General features: G+C 38.0%; 2 protein-coding genes across 4 annotated transcripts; both read right to left on the bottom strand.

Annotated features, from left to right (window-relative positions):
* Positions 1 to 12,383: 12,383 nt before the first annotated feature.
* On the bottom strand, positions 12,384 to 16,277 carry LOC148726241 (type-2 ice-structuring protein-like). 3 transcript variants are annotated; one of them, XM_088728164.1, is made up of 3 exons: positions 15,853 to 16,277; positions 14,175 to 14,319; positions 12,384 to 13,074 (listed from the first exon to the last, which is right to left on the bottom strand). In XM_088728164.1, the coding sequence occupies exons 1-3, from the start codon at positions 16,198 to 16,200 to the stop codon at positions 12,632 to 12,634; spliced, it is 936 nt and encodes a 311-aa protein (XP_088584290.1). In that variant the 5' UTR covers positions 16,201 to 16,277; the 3' UTR covers positions 12,384 to 12,631. The 3 variants fall into 3 exon arrangements, with proteins under 3 accessions (XP_088584290.1, XP_088584292.1, XP_088584291.1); XM_088728166.1 differs by lacking the exon at positions 15,853 to 16,277 and adding an exon at positions 15,710 to 15,779; XM_088728165.1 differs by lacking the exon at positions 15,853 to 16,277 and adding an exon at positions 14,832 to 14,935.
* A 1,180-nt stretch (positions 16,278 to 17,457) lies between these two features.
* On the bottom strand, positions 17,458 to 20,112 carry LOC148726240 (uncharacterized). Its single transcript, XM_088728170.1, has 2 exons — positions 19,343 to 20,112; positions 17,458 to 18,524 (listed from the first exon to the last, which is right to left on the bottom strand). The coding sequence occupies exons 1-2, from the start codon at positions 19,688 to 19,690 to the stop codon at positions 18,099 to 18,101; spliced, it is 774 nt and encodes a 257-aa protein (XP_088584296.1). The 5' UTR covers positions 19,691 to 20,112; the 3' UTR covers positions 17,458 to 18,098.
* Positions 20,113 to 21,558: the final 1,446 nt, after the last annotated feature.

The following is a 21,558-nucleotide window of genomic DNA, read 5'->3' as shown; positions in this document are numbered from 1 at the left end:
TGCATTGTCGGAGTCGGAAGCGGAAGCGGAAGAATAAACCAATCACAATGCTCGATTCCATCTTTCCAAAATGCACACATAGCCATAACAAATTTAAAGTGCATCTAAACCCCAAAATTTTTTTCACCTAACGAAATAAGCGTATTTTGTGGAGTATTTCTGTGCAAAAATTTTTTTAGTTTGCTCAAATCTTTAATTTTCTGTGCCCAGTCAAGATATGGAAAATCGGCCGCCATCTTGCCCTACAGCTTCCTAAGCTGCTCGACGCCGATAGATTTCACGAACCCAAAATTTCTTTCTTTTTCGAACGATATTATTCCTGTATTGTCTCTGCCTGCACAAAATAATGATTAATAGGAGCCAAAGTTGCTCTTCGTCCGCGATGCTGTCTTTGGCGCCAAAATTTGTACTTTAGTGGGCCTGGAATAAAGCATTGTGATTGGTTTATTCTTCCGCTTCTTCTTCCGACTCTGACAATGCAGTTTTCACTAGATCGTAAGCGACGGAGTCATAAGCGGAATTGGAAGAAAATGGAAACGTTCTGATTCTTCCGACTCCGATTCCGTCAAGCCTATGACTCCGCTTATGACTCCGTTTTTCGACTTTCACTGGGTCATAAGCGCTCTTACGACTCCGACTACGACTCCGACTCCGTCGCTAATGAAAACCAGCCTTTAGAGCGCCGGATTGTGTTGTGCGAGAGGTCGAGGGTTTGAGCTCCGGCCGGACCAACATTCATGGTCTTAAAATAACTGAGTTGAATTTGCTACCTTTCTATAATATCAAGAAATGGACAGATATTCTAGTCTTGTCGAATAAGGACGATTAAACTGTAGGCCCCGTCTCCTGCAGGGTTAGGGGTAGGAGACGTTAATTTCCCACGCACGAGATTACTGTGTGGTGGATGTCCTCCCCGGGGTGAGATGGTGGGTACAAAGGGGTTAGGTGTCAATTGGGACGAAAGTTCTGTTCCTTTCTCCTGCCATTCCCGTGGCGAACAAATTAAATTCCTAAATTCCTAACCCTATTTTTGCACTTTGCAATAAAACTTATCGCACTTTGAAAAAACACTTGTCGCACTTTGTGATAACGCTTGTCGCACTGTGTAATAACACTTATCGCATTTTGAAAAAACGCTTGTCGCACTTTGTAATGAAACAGATGTCTATCATTTGTCATGACAGAGATGAGTACCATCGCACTATGCAACAACATATGTCGCATTTTGGCATAAACTTGGTTTACATGGTCGGAAAAAAGTTAGATCCAACGATAGCTATCATCCTTTTTATTTGATGGAACAAAGTCATGAATTATAGAATGCCGAGCGAACTTTTCTGGTACTAAGGTAAATATTGATGGTAATGTTAAATACATGCACATTTTACCGACGTATGGTTCTAGCGTACATGTAGTGCCCCCTCTGAGAACAGTTAGCACAAAAAGAAGTTTATATGGGAGATTGGTGAAACTGCGCTTGCTCTGATCAGTACAAAAACTCAGAATAAACTAATTTCCTTCTTATGTCATCCAAAAGATAAGACAGAGCAAAGGTATTGACCAAGATTAATTGGATAAAAATCGGGAATATTTATAAAAAGTCTGTGGCTTGTCCAACCCTACTTCATAAGCAGAATTAGTATGCCACAGACAATGTACCAGACTTTCTGACTCTTCCCCAGTTCGTCGGGCGGAAATAGGCCTGCAGGCTAAAGTCGAAGCGGAAAACAACGCTTTTGTGGATTATCTTTTCAGAGCTCTCTGATGGTGCACGATCTATTGTTTTTGTGTTCACATACTGTGACTGGATAAGAAGTTTCTATCAGTTTGTCATATCAACGTGATTGAAATATTATTGAGTGTATTATTGAGAGTATTATTGTATTGTACGCTCATGTCCAAAATTCGATCAATAATACCGTTTCATGAAAACAATGACATCATTGAACCAAGATGCATCCCATCGCTTTGATATGTGTCACTGTTATTTTTAGCAGCCTCGTTGCCACGCGTGTTATCATCGTCGCCATGTCCTCCAGAGCCAAACCTAATTCCTGAAACACAGTTATTGCAGTTATTTTGGCCGTTACGCAGAATGCCAATTCTTGCTTTGGACCAGACCTGATTTCCCCATTTGTCAGGCGTTTGTTTAACATTAAAGCCTTCTTTATTACAATTGGGCTGCGGTGAGGCCCTCGAACCAATCAGCCGACTTCCACGTGTCACGACCTAATGAGGTTACATAGTATTCACCGCTGGCGATCAATGAGTAGAGAGACTTCGACTGCGTGTCAATAGCTATGTACCGCGCATGACCGTCAATCTTCATACCAAGACAAATCTTGGTGAATTGTGTGCTCCAGTAAGTGGGTAATTTAGCCTCTTGTAAGTCGAACCCAGACTTCCCTCCCTCGAGATGTCCTTGTTGCTCCAGAGGTTGAAGTTGTACGTTCTCTGGGTATCAGTACATACATAATTCTATCAGGACAGCCTTTCATTTGGCGCGAAAGTAAGTAGGGATATGTATTCGTCTCAGTGTAAATATCATTTGTTCCGAGAAACGAACAGTCTTCTAATAGCAAAGCTGAGGAAAACTGTGAGATTCGAGGAATAGATAATGTCCACGAACGAATTTACAAGCTTCAAATATAAAGCCGTAGGTAGGCTTATGTAATTATCATAAATATGCAGCACGCGGTGCAAAACGTTTAAGAACAGCTTTCAGTCGAAAAAAGGTGCAAACTATTCAGGAAGACTTAATGAACAATATCTTAAAGTCTTCTCTGCTTACAGCATCAAAATGCACTCAAATTTTGTCAAAGAATACGTTCATAGAATCGCAATAAAAGTTTCTAAACTGGAGGATATCACTTTTTAAATATCACCAGATAGTTGCAAGTTTTAGCTTGGGTATCTTTCGTTTAGTTATGCGTCTATGTCGATCGCAATGCGAATAAGGAAATCGCTCTAGGAATACAGACCCCAGAAGTTCATATCAATAAAAGGGTCAGAAAAGGGCTCTGTTTAACTTGAAATTCAGTCTTTAGATTTCGCATGCAGCAGTCGTATCCCCTGCGTATCTTACAGCCAGGGTATGCCTTAATTTTCTCTTACATCGCTCGCATCAGTTCATGCTGTGTAAAATAAAACCTGCGAATACCTTTCAGCCATCTATCTTCATGACCAACGTCCAACCCTTTCCACGGCATTTGCCAAGCCCACCCATGTGACAGAATACCTCAATGCTCTGATTACCTATAAATAGGCTTTGTTTTTTCATGCCCCTGATAGAATAAATTATAAGAGACAAAACCGTCGATACCGTGTCAGTTCTACAAATCGGATTAGCGGGTTTTATCAACTGAGTTGATAATGTGAATTGGGCGCAGAGTTTCTAAAATGATGTCTTGAACGTTAGCCCTTTGTTAGCGGAAAAAAGGGGGATTGTGGGTTGTGAGTGGTATACTTTAAAAAATCTCTACAACTCAGTTGATAAAACCAAATTACCTCGTAACTTGAGCCCCCCCCCCCACCCCCAGCCCGCCCTCTTCATCGACGCAGCACCTCATTTTATTAAGAAATTACCCTCCTTAATTCTAAAAGCTGGGATTTGAACCAGGTTTAGCTAATTTCCCCTTTTTCTTTTAATATTTCAGTTACAGTGTCTCCAATGTTCACAGAGGTGTTGAGTCTATCAACACCTGACTACAGTCCGTGATAAATGTTTTGTTTTGACAGTTGAAAGAATGAAACAACTCAGAGAACGTCATAGAACCTTGATAACTTACAAATTGTTGTCATTGATTTCTGCGCACGATGAATTTCATGAGGCTACTAGTGGAAAAAAAACACATACACACATGCTGAGCTATTAATATACCAGTGGGTTTTCAAATGAAGTAAAATTGCAGTACTATATCCTACCGACTGAAAAAACCTAGCATTTAAAAAAGGTCTTTTACTGCTTTTCAAATATTCTTTCAACATATTATCACATGCACTGATGAAGTGTTTTCTTTGTTTTGTTAACTAAGTAAACGTTCTAAATAGTATTCATTTTCTTTTGGTCAGTAATATAGTACTTACCATACTGTGCATATATAGCAGCTTTAGAAGAGCTACCTTTTGTTCGAAACTTTAAAACAAAGAAAACTGTACATTTACAAACTGTATTGTCCTAGCTATGTAAACTAAACGATGTAAATAGTCTTGACTATCATTTTGTACTGTAAGTAAATATAAGCTGTAATATTACTATTGTTCTCTATTTATTTTGTCTTGTTTTTCTTATGTATATTGTGTTTGTAAATTAATAAAAAAAACTAGAAGAGACCTAAATCAGCGAATTATCAATGCAACTAAATCAAAACTCCACAATCATTGATGATTTTTGCAATGTAACAATTCACAACTCTTCCAAATTAAATTTATCATTCCCTTTTCTGGGTAAGAAACATAAAAATGCTAACCTGTCTTAATTTCACATCTGTCTCCTGTCCAATGTTTTTCTTTAGGCAAGTACGAACTGCCGTTGAAGCAACTTTCAATATGACAGCCCTGAAAAAGAAAAACGACCAAACAAAACAATAGTGTAAAATAATTTGTCTTGAGATTAATCTAGCAAATCAGGGCTGATTCGTGCCGTATGCTAAAAATACATTTCGTGTGGATTTTGGGCGATGAATATTCACTGGTTCCTTAGGGTACATCGACATAGATTTACGTAAATTTGTCAGGGCTGTCGATGCTATTATTTTTATAGAAGTCATAGCAAGTAGTCCCCCACTTTCTGTGACATGGGGCACAAAAGAAAAACAGACAAAAGCAATACGAAGTCCACTCATTTCAACGGATAGTTATAAATTCAATCACTTGTCGCTTTTATTATTGAAAGAAGACGATCCAAGATCGTAAGTCGGGCTACAGGGAGACGTGCTGTTATGAGTGTTTACCATTCGTGGTGCGCAGTGGTTCTAAAAGAAATACTACGGAGGTACCAAGGTCCTGGTTTGTGGGCGTGGCATAAATTTTTTTTCCCCCTGAGAGACACCGATTCTACAACAACGCACTCTTACATCTTTTTGGTGCAATGCCCTAAAAGGTATCACAGAAGCTGCTACTGTGGACCTTTTGAGGCTGAACAGCCTAAGAGGTACCAAACCCACCTTTTTCTTAACCTCTAAAAGCAACCTCGTTCCCAGGGCCTTTTCCCTTAACTGGGAGCTAGCTAAGGGAAAAGTGCCCTGGGAACGAGGTTGCCCTAAAATACACAATGAGCACCCAAGTCCCTTTTATCTAAGGAGTCCCCCCTTCCAAGGGTGATAAGTACATGCCAATTGTTGCACGTGTTAAAAAGATGTATTATGAAATTGTAATCATAACGGTCTGAATGCAAGGAAGTATATTTCATCCTGAAAACATTGTATGCATAGCATACCTCACCATGATCATCATTACCTTTATTTTCCTATTGATATCATTAACTACAAGTGAGATAAAATAAAAGGAGAATATAGAGAGAACAGAGTTTTACATATTGTAGGAAAGGGAGAAGTGTGTAGTGACCCTAGTAGCAATTGCTATTGAGATGGTCACTACCACATGATTTCACGAGGAAAATATTTTTTTAAAAGCTAGCATACTATATTTTAGTCTCCCTCGCAGCCGTTTTTTTGGATGTCACGCAACGCTCCCCCAAAAGAACGGCTGCTGACAACCGAACTACATTCCTTTCTCATTGTCCTTGCGGTTTGGTCGCGGTCTATTGAACAGACCAATCACATACCAGAAAATGTGGATGTTGGGAGAAACACTGAAGAAATTTGTCAATGAGAGCTCGAAATGTTTCACATGTTCATCGTTGTGCCCTGGTAAAGATAGAGTATATATTTTTGGGAAAACTTCTCACAATTTCGTTGAAATTATAGAATCTACGCTTAACATAGACGTCAACTGCTACGCCAACGACACGAGCGCTAGATTGTTTGAGCGGTTGTTAAAGTTTCAGCGAGCAACTGAGAAAGTAGAAGAAGCTAAAAACTGAACTGAAACTCTTTATTCGCACTATTTCAAGAGGTTACTACAGATTATAAAAGTCAGAATATATAAGAAACAGTAAATTACATCAATAATCAAAAGGAAATACAAGACGCCTTTCAATCTAGGCCAAGGGCTAAACGCTTGCTTCGACCTACAGATGGAGATCAGGAGTTAAAAAGCGCGTGCTTGCCGTCAACAAACCGGGTGAAGCTTCGAGAACACAGCAATTTAGGTCGGCCAACGTCTCCTACACTACTTGTGCTTCTTCATTTGCCAGTCCGCTGCTAGCTGGAGCGAACCTGATTAGTTATGTTCGTGGCTTCTTATCACCGGTACAAGAAATCGGCCGAATTATCGAGTGTTTCCGCACGTTGGTACAACGCAACAACAACAATAATAATTATGACCACTTTCATCGGTAACATGGTCAAACACGAGCGGGAGTGTTTGGTATATTAACGATTTCCCGGATCCTGTAGGCAACTTAACAAAAACACCTTCTTTCTCGACTAAAACTTTTTTAATTGCAAGCTTCTGATGAGCTTTAAGCTCGAAAATTTTGAACTTTGACGACGTTTAGCGAAAAGCTCCTTCAAACACCACCATTTGTCTTCTGTTTTCCATATGAGGATCGCGATAGAAAACGATATCTGATTGGACGAGTCTCAAAAGGTGAGTCTGGCACGAAAAGGTTCCTGAAAATGGAACCCGAGCTGTGATTGGCCAGTTCGGAGAAAGGAATGTAGTTCGGTTGTCAGCAGCCGTTCTTTTGGGGGAGCGTTGCGTGACATCCAAAAAAAACGGCTGCGAGGAAGACTAACTATATTTAAGATTTACAAAGAGGGAAAAAGGAATAAAAAAGTAATACATTAAGCAATAATCATTATTTATACTCAATTGATTGTACAATTATATACCTGATATGTACGTAATCACACACCTAATAAGGACCTTCCCTGATTTTCTCCTTGAGTTAATTAATGCAGATATCAATAGTTGAGATTGTCTCACTCTCGTGCTGTTGTCTAACTTTGGATTTGCTTTTGTTTCTAAAATTTATCTGTAGCAGTCTTTTCATTTTTGGAGCGGGTTCCACATTATCATAATTATATTTTCGTCTGTGCTTTTGCATGTGTCTGATTTGATGAAGGTCCATGTTAGATGTGCAAGACAAGAACTGTATTTCATAGCGAACAATACCTGTTTTAAGTTTCTTTGTAACAATATTAATGTTAGAAATAGCTTGTTCTAATAATGGTTTACCACTTACTTTCATTTGTTGTTTTGCAAGTTCACAAGTATCTTCATAGGTCAATAAGGAGAACATGTACTTTGCTCTGACTGTTGAAAAATACAAGTAATACCTAACAGTAACTTGCAAGCCCCTTTAAAAACCCTGTGTTTCCACTGCAGTTGTTGAAAATTAAGTTTTCGAACTTTTTTCTTATAGTTTAAACCACTGGACAACATCCCATAGCTTTGAGCTTTAATTTGGACTGATATCTCAACTCCACAAATATTAAGACTCGTGTATAAATCTTTCCTTTTTAGATGCCTGTTGATGCCCATGTTATGATATAATTTATTTCCTAAGTCAGCTAAGCAACATAGGGTTCTGGAATTCTAATAACTACAAGACTTTGTTGCTTAATAACACATTGCATAGAGCCCTACAGCAGAGCATTGTTTGCGAGAGAAAATGCGTTCTTCTCTCAAACTGTTCACTGCAGTTATTTCATATGTACTTATCTGCACTCCTCTGAGTTCATAATTGTCACTGAGGGAGTGTATAGTCTGGAAATACTGTACTAAGCCCTGAGCAGATGGTACTTCTAATAGCACACATGTACCTGAGGGATGGCTTCTGCCATACTCGTCTCTTGCATGAGAATCAAATATCTCATAACCCCCATTATCAGTATGATAGATACTGACACCATTTACATACTATTGTCAAAATAAATGAAGAGTAATTTTGTGACAAGAGTGATTCAAAAGCCCTTTCTGTAGACATACTGTACTGATATTCCTCAATTATTGAATCACACTGTTAATATTACAACGATTGACAAACACCGCATGATGAGATCTGAATTCTTTTGCATACTTTATTTCTTTTGCAACATCATTTTGCTGTGCACACAACACTGAATCGTCACACTTTTGTTGTATGCACGGCGCTACTTTGTCCAAATTATACATTATTCACATTCATTTGACACCGCGTTGTTTGGTAACAAACAAACATTCCTGCATAACAAATTCCTGAATTCAATATTCGCAGAAAGGCGAAGGAACTAATGGAACGAACAGAAAAATAACAACAGATAATATACTCTGTTTGAGCAAAAGCATAACAAAATTATGTAAGCTTAATAATCATGATAGAGGTCACATAAATATAACAATTACGTTTATCCTCCCTGATGAAAGTCCAACATGGCATCTTTGTTGTCGTTTCCCAGACTTTGATCACGAGGCACCTTGTACTTATCAGCAAATGTTCTCCTGTAGAAATTAAAAAAAAAAAAATGTTCTTACATTTAGCACCTTTGGGTGAAATTTGTATTAGAAGGTAAACATGAGAACCGTACGCTAAAATCCATAAGTCACTTTATTGCCGAGAAAATCAAGCTTTCGATAAAATCTCCAGACGACATAACTTTTTCACTTTAAAAATAATATTACATGATAAATGTTTGAGAAGGAAGTTAACCCAAGCTTCATGTTGTATTTCTTATCTTAAAAAGCTAATGGAATTATTACAATAATAAAGTATAACATGATTCCACTAAAGAACTTGTAAAAGGACGCGAAAGAGGTGTTAATGACGTGGTCTATTTGAAGTGTATGCCTTTAAAAAGGTTGCCAGCGAAATTGAATTTTAACAAAATTGGGGACTGCAGAAATATACCGCTCTGAAAAATAAAGAGAGAAGAAAAAGCTTTAACATACCAAAATCCGAAAAATTTCCCACTTATTTTTAAGGTCAAATTTTGAACGAACTCTAATCTATATTTTCTTATAATAAAGTTCAGATATAACGCGTGCTGTCATTGGTTGAAAGTGCGTGCTCTATCAGAGTATAGAACATGGAGTTGAAGCTGTCACGCCATCTGCCAATCTGTAACATGGCGGACCAAATGCAGAATTTTTCTCTTGGATTTTTATTGGACCCTGAAGTCCTCGATGACCTAGAATACGAAAGAGAAAACGAGCTGTTAGCTTCGATCGATATAGAGGATACTGTCAATGACAATACGACCTACCCTTTAACTGAAAGTGAGGTTTCCAACAAAGTTAATTACGAAAACAATGAGCGCGGCGGCAATTTAAACAGGCAAAGATTTGAAAACATGTCAAGTGCCGCAATAGACGAGATAATTGTACAAGCAGAAACAAAGAAAACCACACAATCCGCCATATGGGCTATCCGAGTTTTTGAAGGTGGGTTTTTTCGTTGCAAAAATATAATAAATACCATATGAAAACCTCGAATAGAGTGGACGCACATTTTCTAAACTTTCGTGCCAAAAAAAAAACAAACAATCAAGGAAAGTAGAGGATTTTAAAACTGGCTAGCACACACACGTTTCTAACCAACAACTTCAACTTTCTCTAGAAAATGAACACCAAAATACAAATAAAAATCCTTTTTTTTTTCGTTGCCGTTTTTAATAGCCTGGTGTAGTGAAAGAAAAGTTGCCAAGAACCTCCACGAAATGAGCAACAAAGATCTTGGCCTATCCAGAAGTTAAATCCTGCCTGCGAAGCACTTTTTCAGTACCCAACGCGAGCCGTGAAATCTTAAGTTAAAGTTTCGTACGACAACTAGCCTCTGGGGGTCAACAAAATTGAAGGAATAATGAAAGAAATTTCTAAACTAGCGTCTCTTTCGAGAATCTACACTAACCATAGTGTCAGAGCCACTGCAATCACGCTGTGGTCCAACGCGCAAGTTCCATCGCGGCACATAATGGCTATCTCTCGTCATCGCAATGACGCTAGCCTGAGGAATTACAACACTCGTCCATCCAGTGAACAGCTAAGGGCTTGTTCAGATATCCTCTCTGGTGCATTGAATTGAAGACCATCGCAGCCAAGTTTCTCTGATGCAGCCACCAGTTCAAAAAATCCTCACGCTACTGTAAATTCGACCGTTGTTTATTCACAGAACAACACAGAGCAGCAGTTTGTCAAGTTCCAACCACAGGGTCTAAGCAGTTGTTTTCAAATTGTCACGTTGATAACGTCGAGGTTTTCATGGGCCAAAATTCGGCCGGATTTCATTAATCATGTTACTACAGATATTGGTTTTTGTACGCAAAAAATACACTTTTATGCATTCGAATTATTAAGCAAGATTTGCGATTCTTCGTGATAGCTTTTGATGGTTTGACATTTTGACAGCTTCGGTCTTGTTCATCCAATCAAATTAGGTTGCCTATTCTAACAAGGATTCTGATTGGCTTATTGTAAGCGTGCTCTGTCAGAGGATAGAGCATGCTGACGACACTGTTGTTCGCTTTGAAAATAAAGTTTGTTTGGAAATTGCAAGTAATGTGTGGGGAATTTAACAGATTCTTTATTATAAAACAAATGGAGAAGCCTTGACTTTGCTCTGTTCTGTAGTAAAGCACTTAGGAAGCGGCTAGAGCACTCAAGAAGTGGGGAGAAACACGAGACGTAGTCGAGTGTTTCTCCCTGCACTCCTTTCGTGCTCTAGCCGCTTCCTGCGGGCTTTACTACAGAACAGAGCACAGTCAAGGCTTCTCTATTTGTTAACTAAATCACAGTAATAATAGCCTGTTTGCTTCTCAAAAAGCTGTTTACTTCTTATAGCATTGAAAAAATAACACCTCCATCCTCGGACAAAACATGTTGAGACACATTACAAAAAAGCCTGTTTTTTGCACTCACCCTGACAAAAATGCTTACCGTCGCAAATTCAAAGATTGTTTCCCCCCTCCCCTATTGCAATGTTGTTTGCTGTAACACAAGAAATGCATGCTTGAGCTGTTAAGCCCCCAACAACATTGTACCAGGGGTGGAGAGGGGGACAAGTTTGTTCCTTTTGGAAACGATTGTTGCATGGCGGGAAATTAAAAATTGCATTGAAATGTCTCAACAGTTTTGTCCGGGGTTGTTGATCATGATGAATTTAATTCTTTCGGATGCAAGTGCATGAAACAATCCATTCGAAACATCGAGAGATCTTGCGGGGAAAATGGCAAGCACAAAAATTGATTGTACGAATGATTCTAGAAATGATGATGTTTCCCAAAGACATTGCATTTTCGTATTGTTACAATTTGTATGCATTTTAAAAAGATATGTGATATGAACGATAACAAATTAAATTCTTTTACCTTAAGCAGCACTGAGAAAGTTATTCCCTCCTCTTCAGAAAAGTGGATGTCGTCGTAAATTACAATGACGTTTTGCTTGTCCAGTTCGCATTTTCCTTCGCCTTCCTTCATGGTGGAGCCTAACTTGAAGTTCGTGGACGTACACCACGAATTTCGCAGACATTCATGACCGCACGATAACAAATTAAATGGGAGAATCAAATCTTTTGACAAAGTATCTTAGAGGCTGTTTGTTTCCTTGCGTTTCAAAAAGTGATGAATGAGAATCTGATATATATTCCTAATTTGAAATAACGGCAGTAGTTTGAAAGACGAAGAACAACAAGATATTTTTACGCTCCATTATCAACAAACTAACTAAAAATATCCTTCTGAGTAGATATTCATATGTTATTACATGATGCAATTGCCTTATCTTATCTCGACTCTGTGATAATAAAGGTGTTTCGTCTCCGTGATCGGCTGCCGCGTTACTACAGCCGAAGTCTTCATATGGAATATTTTCGTTAATCTTCGGATAATTTTTGATAACATTCACTTATAAATTGCCGCAAATGAAAGAACTAAAATCTGAACGAAAGAGGCTGAGAGCTATTTGCAAGAAGACATAGAAAAGGTAACCAAAGAACGATGACAAAACTATTCTAATTCAGATGATGCAATTGAAGTGTGTTGAGATTTAACTTAAAAATGTGTTTGTCATGTAGCGACGATTTCACCGACCAATTTATGAGAAGAGATTTTAAACCAGATTACTGACACATGTCAAGCTTGAAAACGAATTCTTTTGACGAGTCTAAGGGATGATTCACGATAAACGACGTTCTAACGTCGAACAGGAAAGCAGGGAAGTTGGGATACGCAGGCGATGGCGAAGATTTTTTCCAAGATGGCGGTTAGGGGCATTCATGAGATGTTCTACCGAAGATAGCATTCTGTCAATATCATACGAATAAAGATTTAGCAGACAAAAGCTCATGATATCTTATTTTACTATATTCTTCATAACTAATATTTTCACTGACAAAAGTCCATGGTTGATGCTATAACTGCCATTCCATTACTCTTAATGTTCCACTAATTTGGTAGGTGTTTTAGTTACGGTTAAAATTAAAGTTTCTTTCAAGCATAGAATATAAATAAAATGGTTTCTTTCAAAATGAAGGCAGTTGGGGTGTGTATATCAAAGTGAAGGGACTGAAAGAGCAACAGCCACTCACGGGCTACTTTGGAATACCCTTTTGGCAAAGAATTAAAGGATATTTATATGGTGGCTCCCTCCCGCTCAAACTACAATAATTGTCGTTCCACTTTCCATTTTCCTGCCCTTCAGTAAACGTGTGGACACATTCTTCTAGGATGCTGCTTAGCTGTGACCCAGCCCATGCAGAGTACTCTCCCAGGGGAGTATTATTGATCCAATAGAACGCATAATCTCGAAAAAAATCTCTGGACAGTCCAATCCACACGCCTAACGCTTGCACTTTTGGCTGATTCGTAACCAGGTTTAGTATGATATTATTCTCGTTCACGGATTTTATGACGGCCAGGTCTCCTCCATAATTTTGACAAGTCCAGCGAGCATAGTTCCAAGATGAAGTTGGGATATCGATTATGAAGAAACACGAGTTTTCAAAAACTGCTCCAGAACCCTCAGGACAATTACCTGTTCGACAAAAAATGAGATTACAGGTTAGACGATTGACTCAGTAACCGCTGCGATTCACTCGTTCATACAAGGATTCTGCTTTCAACGTCTCAGGGCTAATTAAAGCCTCAAACAAACAAATTTTCGGAATTATTCGCTGTCACATCTACTATTTAGCCCTCAACCATCTCATTATTCTAGGCAAATATTTTTTATATGTTAACGCTTTAAATACCATAAATTGCCGTTTCGATGATTTCGTCTCACTTGTGCGCGACAAAATTTATCTAGAAAAATATATTGCTGTCACTTGTAATAACGAGAAGGAGTTCAGGAACAAATGGAAATTTTTTCTGTAGTTACTCGACAATTAACATGCAAACAATAATGTGGTAAATAAATCAACTGTAATTAAATTTGACTAGTGTAACTGTATTGTTATATATGTATTGTAAGTAGTGTAAGTTAATGTAGTTTAAACATGGTGTAAAAAGTAATTATAGTGTAAGTACATGTGTAAGTGTAATAAACAATGCTGTATTTAAAAAAAAAAAAAAAAAAAAAAAAGAAAATTTTGAGTATTGATAAAACGAAATGAGTGGACGACAGTTTCTGTAAGCCCTTTCAAGTGTTTTCGGAATAAGATGATCTATGAAGTGGTAAGGATTTGACCGGAAATCTATGAACTACCACTTTTGCCAATTCCACGCTTTCCGAAAGGGTATTATTGTGAGGTTACAATAAAGTTTATTAGGAAGACGATATTACGGCATGTTAAAATACATGAATCAGCAAAATGAGCAAAATTTTACACAAAAAAACACGTGACACACTGGCCTTTTCATGCAACCTCGGGTGACTTCTTAATCTCGGGTTGAATCACCGCAAAGGGCAACCCATTTCCTGTGAAATTATTCTCTTTTTGGAACTCTTTTTTGAGGATTTTTCAGTATAGCCTTGAGTGAGTTTAGGCAATTCTTTGTTAGAAAAGCTGAGCCTGCTCATTCTTGAAGTTAACCTCAACTTTGTAGGCAAGCACAGACAAGCCTGGTTCAAGCTTATTTTCTGCACTCTTTGCTAAAAAATAAAAAAAAAGGGCTCATGGAGACATGCCCTACCTGAAAACTCATATCCATTTGCTGCGGGAAGCATAATCTCACATCTTTCTCCCATCCATGGCATTTGGCAAGAACATGTGAAAGTGTTTTTCTTCGTGTCTGGTAAACAAGAACCGCCATTCATGCAACCGGTAATCAAACAGCCCTTTGAAATATAAGAAAAAAACAAGAGTTATAAAAATTAAAAAAAGATAATAAAAGCGATAAATATAACGTACGTCTTTTATGGTCCTTTTAACGCTGCTTTGGCGACTTTCTTTGTAAAGCGTGTGGTGCTACAGTTAACGGTATATAAAAAAACACTATGAACAGTTGACTGATGGCACCGCACGCGTTACAAAGAAGGTCGCCAAAACAGCGTTAAAAGGACCTTTGGCGACAAAGCAGCTACGGAAAAAAAGGTATGAAGACTTAATTTTTTTAGAGTTTTTCCTTTTTTCACGGCCCAAGCTTACGCTTAAAATTCGATCTTAATCTGTTAGTCGGGTATTCCCGTTAATGATCTTTAGATCCCAAATTACACACAGTTCACTTGGGCCGCCTGTGGTGATGTTATCCGCTTAATGAATGCAATAGTTTGACTCAACGAACAAATGAAATACGTGTACAAGAGGTTATATGCCTATGTGAGAAATATCTCCCAAACCCAAATCATACCCAAACATAGAAATAGATGGACTTCGACTCCATCAAATGAGCGTAAACAACCTCTCGTTTATAAAAGTTTTTAGACATAATCACCGCAAACGAAGGATTTCTTAGGACAGCTGCCTATTAATTAAGGCATGTTTATTTCAATTTTTAAGGGTTGATGGCAGTTACCCGCAGGCTAGTACATTTGTATTTGGTTCATTATCATTTGCAGGGGCTTATATAGTAATTGCTTCCTAGCTGTCTATTGTGGTGATATTTTAGTTCACTAATTATGAATGATGAGCTTAAAGCACCCCACGGGTGAAACACGAACCCATTTGGGGAAGTTAAAATTGCTGTACCAAATAAATAAAATTTTCGCGCTCGGAATTTAGAAAAAAACTGTAAATTGCATGCAATAGCTTCAAACGCAAAAAAAAAAAAAAAAAAAAAAAAAAAGAAAAAAAGAAAAAAGAAAAAAGATGCAGATGTGCAGATGTTTGTAAGAAATCTCCAGTCGTATTACAATATGAACTACCTTACTTGGTTCGGTTGTGATTCAATAAGCAGATATACCGCTCTCGGAAACGACATGATTCCAAAGGGGAGTATGCGGTTATTTTACAATTGTAATGCTACATGGGAGTAAGGCTGTCGACACATCTTATCGTGACTGTAATGATTATATTTGGCTTACCAAACCAACAGAGACGAATACCTTTCTTAAGACAGCAAGGGCCAGTTATTTAAACAAAGTTTAGCTGTTGTTTAACAAAACCGCGTTCTAAACTATCTTAAGTCGGTGCAGCTGAATCTTTTATCTCAACCTTTCATTTTATAAACAGTGTCAAGAAAGCCAAAACCTAGCAGCGGAAGGACCGAATTATTTAATAAACACAAACCTCGAGGCTCATACTGAGAATACATAAGGCCCATTGCTTGCGCAAAACCGTGGTTTGGCTTGGAGTTCGAGTCAATAACTGGCCTAAAGAGTTATCCCGGGCTATACTTAACTGGCTATCATTGACATACTTATTTTAATTACCTTAAGTAAGTGCGAAAATGTAACTCCCACTTGGTTTCGGAGGTTGCTGTTTTGGCTGTTGACCAAGAAATCATGTTTGTTCAGTTCACACGTTCCCTTCCCCTTGTCTATGGAGGACAACTTGAAGTTTGTTGAAGTACACCAAGCATTGCTCAGACAGTATTGGCCACACGATAACAAACTGACAGAATAAAACTGATTCACGACGTATCCGATAAGCTGTATATCTTTGAAGGTTGTAAAGTATGATGAACGAGAATATGTTGTGTAGTTCTCGATGGAGAATTCCAATTCTTCAGCCTCAATAACTTGAAGCAAAACTGACATAAAAAGTTTTGTGTACATCATAATTAAGGACAATAACGGACATTAACCATGTTAAGGGCAAGCGCAAAGCTATGAGCAAGCGGTTTTAATACTGCATTTGGCTGTGTTTATTGCATAGGTCCAATATCGAAAAGCACTTAATCTTTTTTATGACACCAAAAATACTTAAGAAAATAATTAAGACTGTACACCTGTCTCTACACAGGTCACGAATTCTCTGCCTGGTTTGTTATCTTTGTATCAGATACCATAGATCAAGATTATTCCATGCGAAAACTTGCACTGAATTATCATTTAGGCTCTAAGTCGGTTCAAGACTAAATGTTTTTTATAAATATATATCACTGTCAAAAATTGAACTGAGAATACATTGTGAAAACATTGAATCTATTATGAGCTAGAAAAATTAAAACTGGCCGCCTCTCTGTGCTAAAATCTTTCTGGTACCTTGGTACACTGTTTATCTGCGATCTTTTTTTTACCCCGGTAGGATAGAGTAAGGCTCAGTTCCTGCTGGACTTAATCATTATATATTAGAATTAATATGTAATCCTAATTGGTCGACAGCACTCAATAGTGTCCTAAGTTGACATGATAGGCAATATCAGCGGCGGATTTCGCATTCAAAGTTCTCTAGTTTCCAAGTCCCTAGTTCGTGTGGAGTTTTGAAACTTTTTAAAATTCAGATAGAAGCGCCTTCTTTTGTAGATTGTTAAAGAAATGTGTAATAAAACAATCATTTAATCCGATTTTCGCCTGATATCATCAATTATCAAACTTTACGTATGTAATATCCGCCTCAGCGGCTTTGGCAGATAACTCAGATCTTAGTTTTGATATTTCATGTTAGTATATATCACAACAGCGGATAGCATTGAAGGCGTGCTCCGATTGGCTACTCAAATTCCTAATATCCTTTTCAATTCACCTCTGAACCTGTGGCGCGGAATTTGAGCTCGGGAATATGGTGATCGTTGCAGGAATACATGAGTTGATCAAGATCATCTTTTATCGCATTTTCTCGTATGTTGGTTGCCATCTATCTGCATGTCTTCCCATGGTATCCAAACCGAAGCGAGTCAACCTGCAGGACTTCGCTTAGCCAACAGTATTTAAAGCTCAAGCATGAAATCGTGGGGATTTGGCAGCTAGTTCAAGATAGCGCCCACACCCTGAAATTGCACATATTCAGAAAGAAACAACACGAATAGTGTGCGTTCTCCTCACGTCGATCGCAATAACAAAAAACAAACAAACAAAGAAACCAAACTAGTAACATAAATGACTCAATGCGATAACTTTAATTGCTTTCAGCCATTCACACGGTTAAGTAATGCATCCAACCATTAGAAATCAAACACGAATTTACCCCATGACATCAATATATAGATTAAATTCTTATTTTTTTTTTCTTCTTTTAAATAATTAAATGTTGATAATACCAAACACAATCACAAGACTGATTAACCATTTCCGTTTCTACTTTTAAAAATAAAATATTTAACAGGTCGCATTCTGTATGCAAGACAAATAAAAATTCCTTCCCACCTACGTAGAAAAATTAGCTTTTGTTTTTTCGCTTAGTGACAAGAATAACCTCAGCCAGACTCTCAGTAAGAGGAAAAGAACCAAAAAGCGAGCGAGCAAAAAAATCGGTGTAGGCCTGGGAAGGAGAAACTAAGATGCACTAGGGGTTAATCCTTTCTGTTTTTTTTTTAATTTCGCTCTCCCCACCCCTCCGCTCGTCCCTACAGACTTACTGTCTAAAATAAGCTTTCAAAAAAATTTATGTAGCTCAACGACAATCTGACCTTCTTGGCTATCTATCATGTAGCCAAAGGATATTAGTCAGCGTTTTAATGAAAAGATCCTCAATAATTATATATCCATCTGGTCAATGCTCTGGAAATAAAAGTGACTCACAAAGGTTTCTTCTGGCAAAGAACCACCGGTGACGAGTTAGCAGGAACCGAACAGAAACAGTCATTCCACTTTCCCTGTCGCTTTCCTGTCATGAATATGTTGGCACAGTTCTCTACTAGTGGATTATTTGGTTCTCCGTCAGCCCACGCAGAGAACTGCCCCTCCAAAGGTGTATCGTCAACCCAGTAGAAGTCACCGATGGGTTTTCTCCTAGTAAGTCCTAGCCATGTACCGCTGACTTTACCGTTTGGCTGGCTCATAACCAGACTTAACATGAAGTTGTTTTCATCTGCAGATCTCATAATGGGCAGGTGTGCCCCATGAGTCTGACAAAGACTCTGTGCATCGTTCCATTCCGAAGTTGGGGTGTCCAAAAGGAGATAACACAAGCTTCCAAAGAGAACCCAACCTTGGGGACAATCCTTTGGAACCAGAAGCATTAAGGAGAAAATGAGAGATATAAATAAAATCATGAAAAAGAAAAAAAGTAAAGTTATTAGAAGGTTTTGTAACCGAGTCGACTTAAGTTATGATTAAAATATAGACCAATCCTCCTACAAGAAATGACTAAAGCTTAGCTTTAAAGCTTAGCGCGAACTCTTAGACTTTCTTACGAAACATCAGAATTACTTCTAGCACTAATTTAAAAGTAAGATAAATAAATTTTGTGTCAAAATTGGTGTCACTTAATTTAAAAGCAAGAAATGTAAATTCAAAGAGAACAAAATCTTCTTCTCCATAAAACCACCTGCAATAGTGGAATATTAGTGAAGAACCGCCTGCCACTTAAAAAATAAGCGAAACAACGGGGTAAATTAAACTAAGTTGGTAAAATCTTTGACTTTCTGCGCGAAAAGTTACTCTGACTCCTTATGAAAAACAATTTACCATGTTCAGAATGTTTATCAAATGATATAAACTCACGATGGCCACGTCGGATCACATGCAAAGATAGAACTATTTCGCTCAGTTGCTACAAATTCAAACAATGAAATTTGCTAGAGAGCTGAAGGGAAATAAAAGAGTGTTTCTTTAATCGTCAATTAAGAAAAAAAAATTGAAACCCAAAAATGACCGAGAATTATCAGGTCTATTAGAGATTCATTTTCTTTTCTAAGTTAGTTCAAAATAAACATTTCCAAAAAAAAGTTACTATAATACAACATCTGTTAAAAATTAAAATAAAATGGCACAATTTGTAAATTTAAGTTCAGATATCATTATGCAGCACTGAGATTACCAGCAGTCGTACTGAAAAAGTAACGCCGTCCCGGTGACCAAAGTTGATGTTTCCGTCAGCAACGAACATCTCGTGATTGTTCAGTTCACAAGTTCCCTGACCATCCTTCGTGGAGGACAACTTGAAGTTCGTGGAAGCACACCTTTGGTTTCTCGAGCATTGCTGATTGCACAATATTAAACTTGGAGAGTCAAATCGTTTGAAAGAGTATCCCAGCAGCTGTTTATTCTCCCATAGCTTAAATTGTGATGAACTAGACAACTTTGAGTCGTGGTTAGCGTTGGCAACCACGGAGACTGATGGAGTTTGAACTAACAGTGCTACCAATATTATATTCCTCCAAGCCATTTGCCACCAAAGTGAGTTATCCGCGAAGATGATGATTTAAGGTTACAGATGAAAGAGATATGTTATCTCAATCGAAAATTCTGTCATAACATTACGTGAGAGACTGCATGGTACTGAGACGTCCCTCGATCAAATTTAATTTCAGTTTCTCTGTTCAAACAATTTCAATTCTGCACTTGAAAACATAATTATAAAACTCTGGATAGAAGTCAACCGGATTTGAGAGACGCGCGGCGGTTTAATGTTGGAAAGCATCCTCAGGTTGCTACACTTTTCATGGACAGAGAACGTAAAAAACACAACTTTTTTGTCTCTGCGTAACCACGTTACTCTGTGTAATGTCAAGTACGTAGACTTTCGGTCATTTCAATAGCTCTTACCATCAAAGTAAGTTAAAATATATAAATATCTAATCCAAGACAACCGAACGTTCCCATCTACAAAGGCACCTACATAAAAAGTGATATACGAATGAAGACTTATCTGCCGTCTTGCATTATCAGCCTTATCAAACGATATCAGGCCTATAGCGGGGCTAAACTTAGCTGAATTGGTGATATCCTTTAGCTTTCTGTCTGGAAAGGTAATTTGAGTTCGTATGCAAAATCATCTTACCGTACTCAGAATGGGAATCCAGGGGAATTAATGCAAAACGACTTCCAAGAGTCTTATGCAAAAATTGAAAGAATTTCATAAATGGACTGCATATTCCAAACTGGTTGTTTTTACGGGGTGCTGGAGAGCAATGGAAGGACATTTTTATCTCTAGATATTACTGTTGTATAAAAGAGGGGAAGTACAAAGCTAAAGAACAAGAATCATCCGCCATTTAAAATTACTTGATTTTTTTTACCCTCTTGGTTTCACAAGGAATTAAAGTCAAGGTCCAAAAGTGATTAAACATCTTAATATTTCATTTTCTTTGGATTATCCTCACTCTATTGAACACGTCAGAGTAGATGTTACAAAATCCGAAATTCTTAAAAGTTCATTAAAAAATTCAAAAATTCTTTCTTTCCTCTGTAACCCGAAATCTCCATCGCTTTAACTTTTTTCGGTTGCAAATGGCTTGGAGGGAAACAGTATTGTCATTATTGTTCGTTCAAACTTCATCAGTTTACTTTGCCGAAGCTAACCATGACTCCATGTTGTCTCGTTCATCCCAATTCAAACTATGGGAGAATAAGAAGCTTCTTGGATACTCTTTCGAACGGTTTGACTTTCCTAGTTTGTTATCGAGCGATCAGCAATGCCTGAGAAATCAATGGTAATCTTCCACAACTTCAAGTTGTCAACCAAAAACGACGTCAAAGGACCCGGCACTTGTGAACTAAACAAGTACGACTTCACGGTTGTTGAGGAGAACATCAACTTTGTTCATTAGCAAGATGTTACTTTCTCGATGATGCTGAAGGTAATTTCAATTTTAGTTTTAAATCCGCTTTAAGGATTACCCTGCGAAAGCAAATTAACGATGCATGTTGACAATGAGAAGACTTTACGTGACGTAAACTCGACACGAATTTTCCAAAAGTTAGCTTTACATATATCAAATGAACGCGAAATTTCGAAAACAATGTGCGCTTGACTTTATTTTCAGCGAATTTGCTGCCAGCAGTACAAATGTCTCAACATGCAAATAGCAGCATTTCCAGTCATTTAAGCTCAATGTTATCGTGTCATTGGATCAAGAGAGAGAACACTCCCTCGGATCTTGGCATTTTCCAGTGCCTCGGCTACGAACACATGGGGTTTTGTAGTTGAAACAAATTGAAGGTGCTGTTCAACGACAATGATACAAAATAGCGTGATCTAAATTAGCATGGACGTTAATTAAGCTACATCAAATCAACGTGATTTAGTGCATC

The sequence above is a fragment of the Stylophora pistillata genome, chromosome 7 (genome assembly GCF_964205215.1).
Source record: "Stylophora pistillata chromosome 7, jaStyPist1.2, whole genome shotgun sequence".
NCBI classification, from domain to species: domain Eukaryota; kingdom Metazoa; phylum Cnidaria; class Anthozoa; order Scleractinia; family Pocilloporidae; genus Stylophora; species Stylophora pistillata.
Note: the sequence above shows the minus strand (reverse complement) of the source record. Positions and strands in the feature narration are given on the sequence as shown.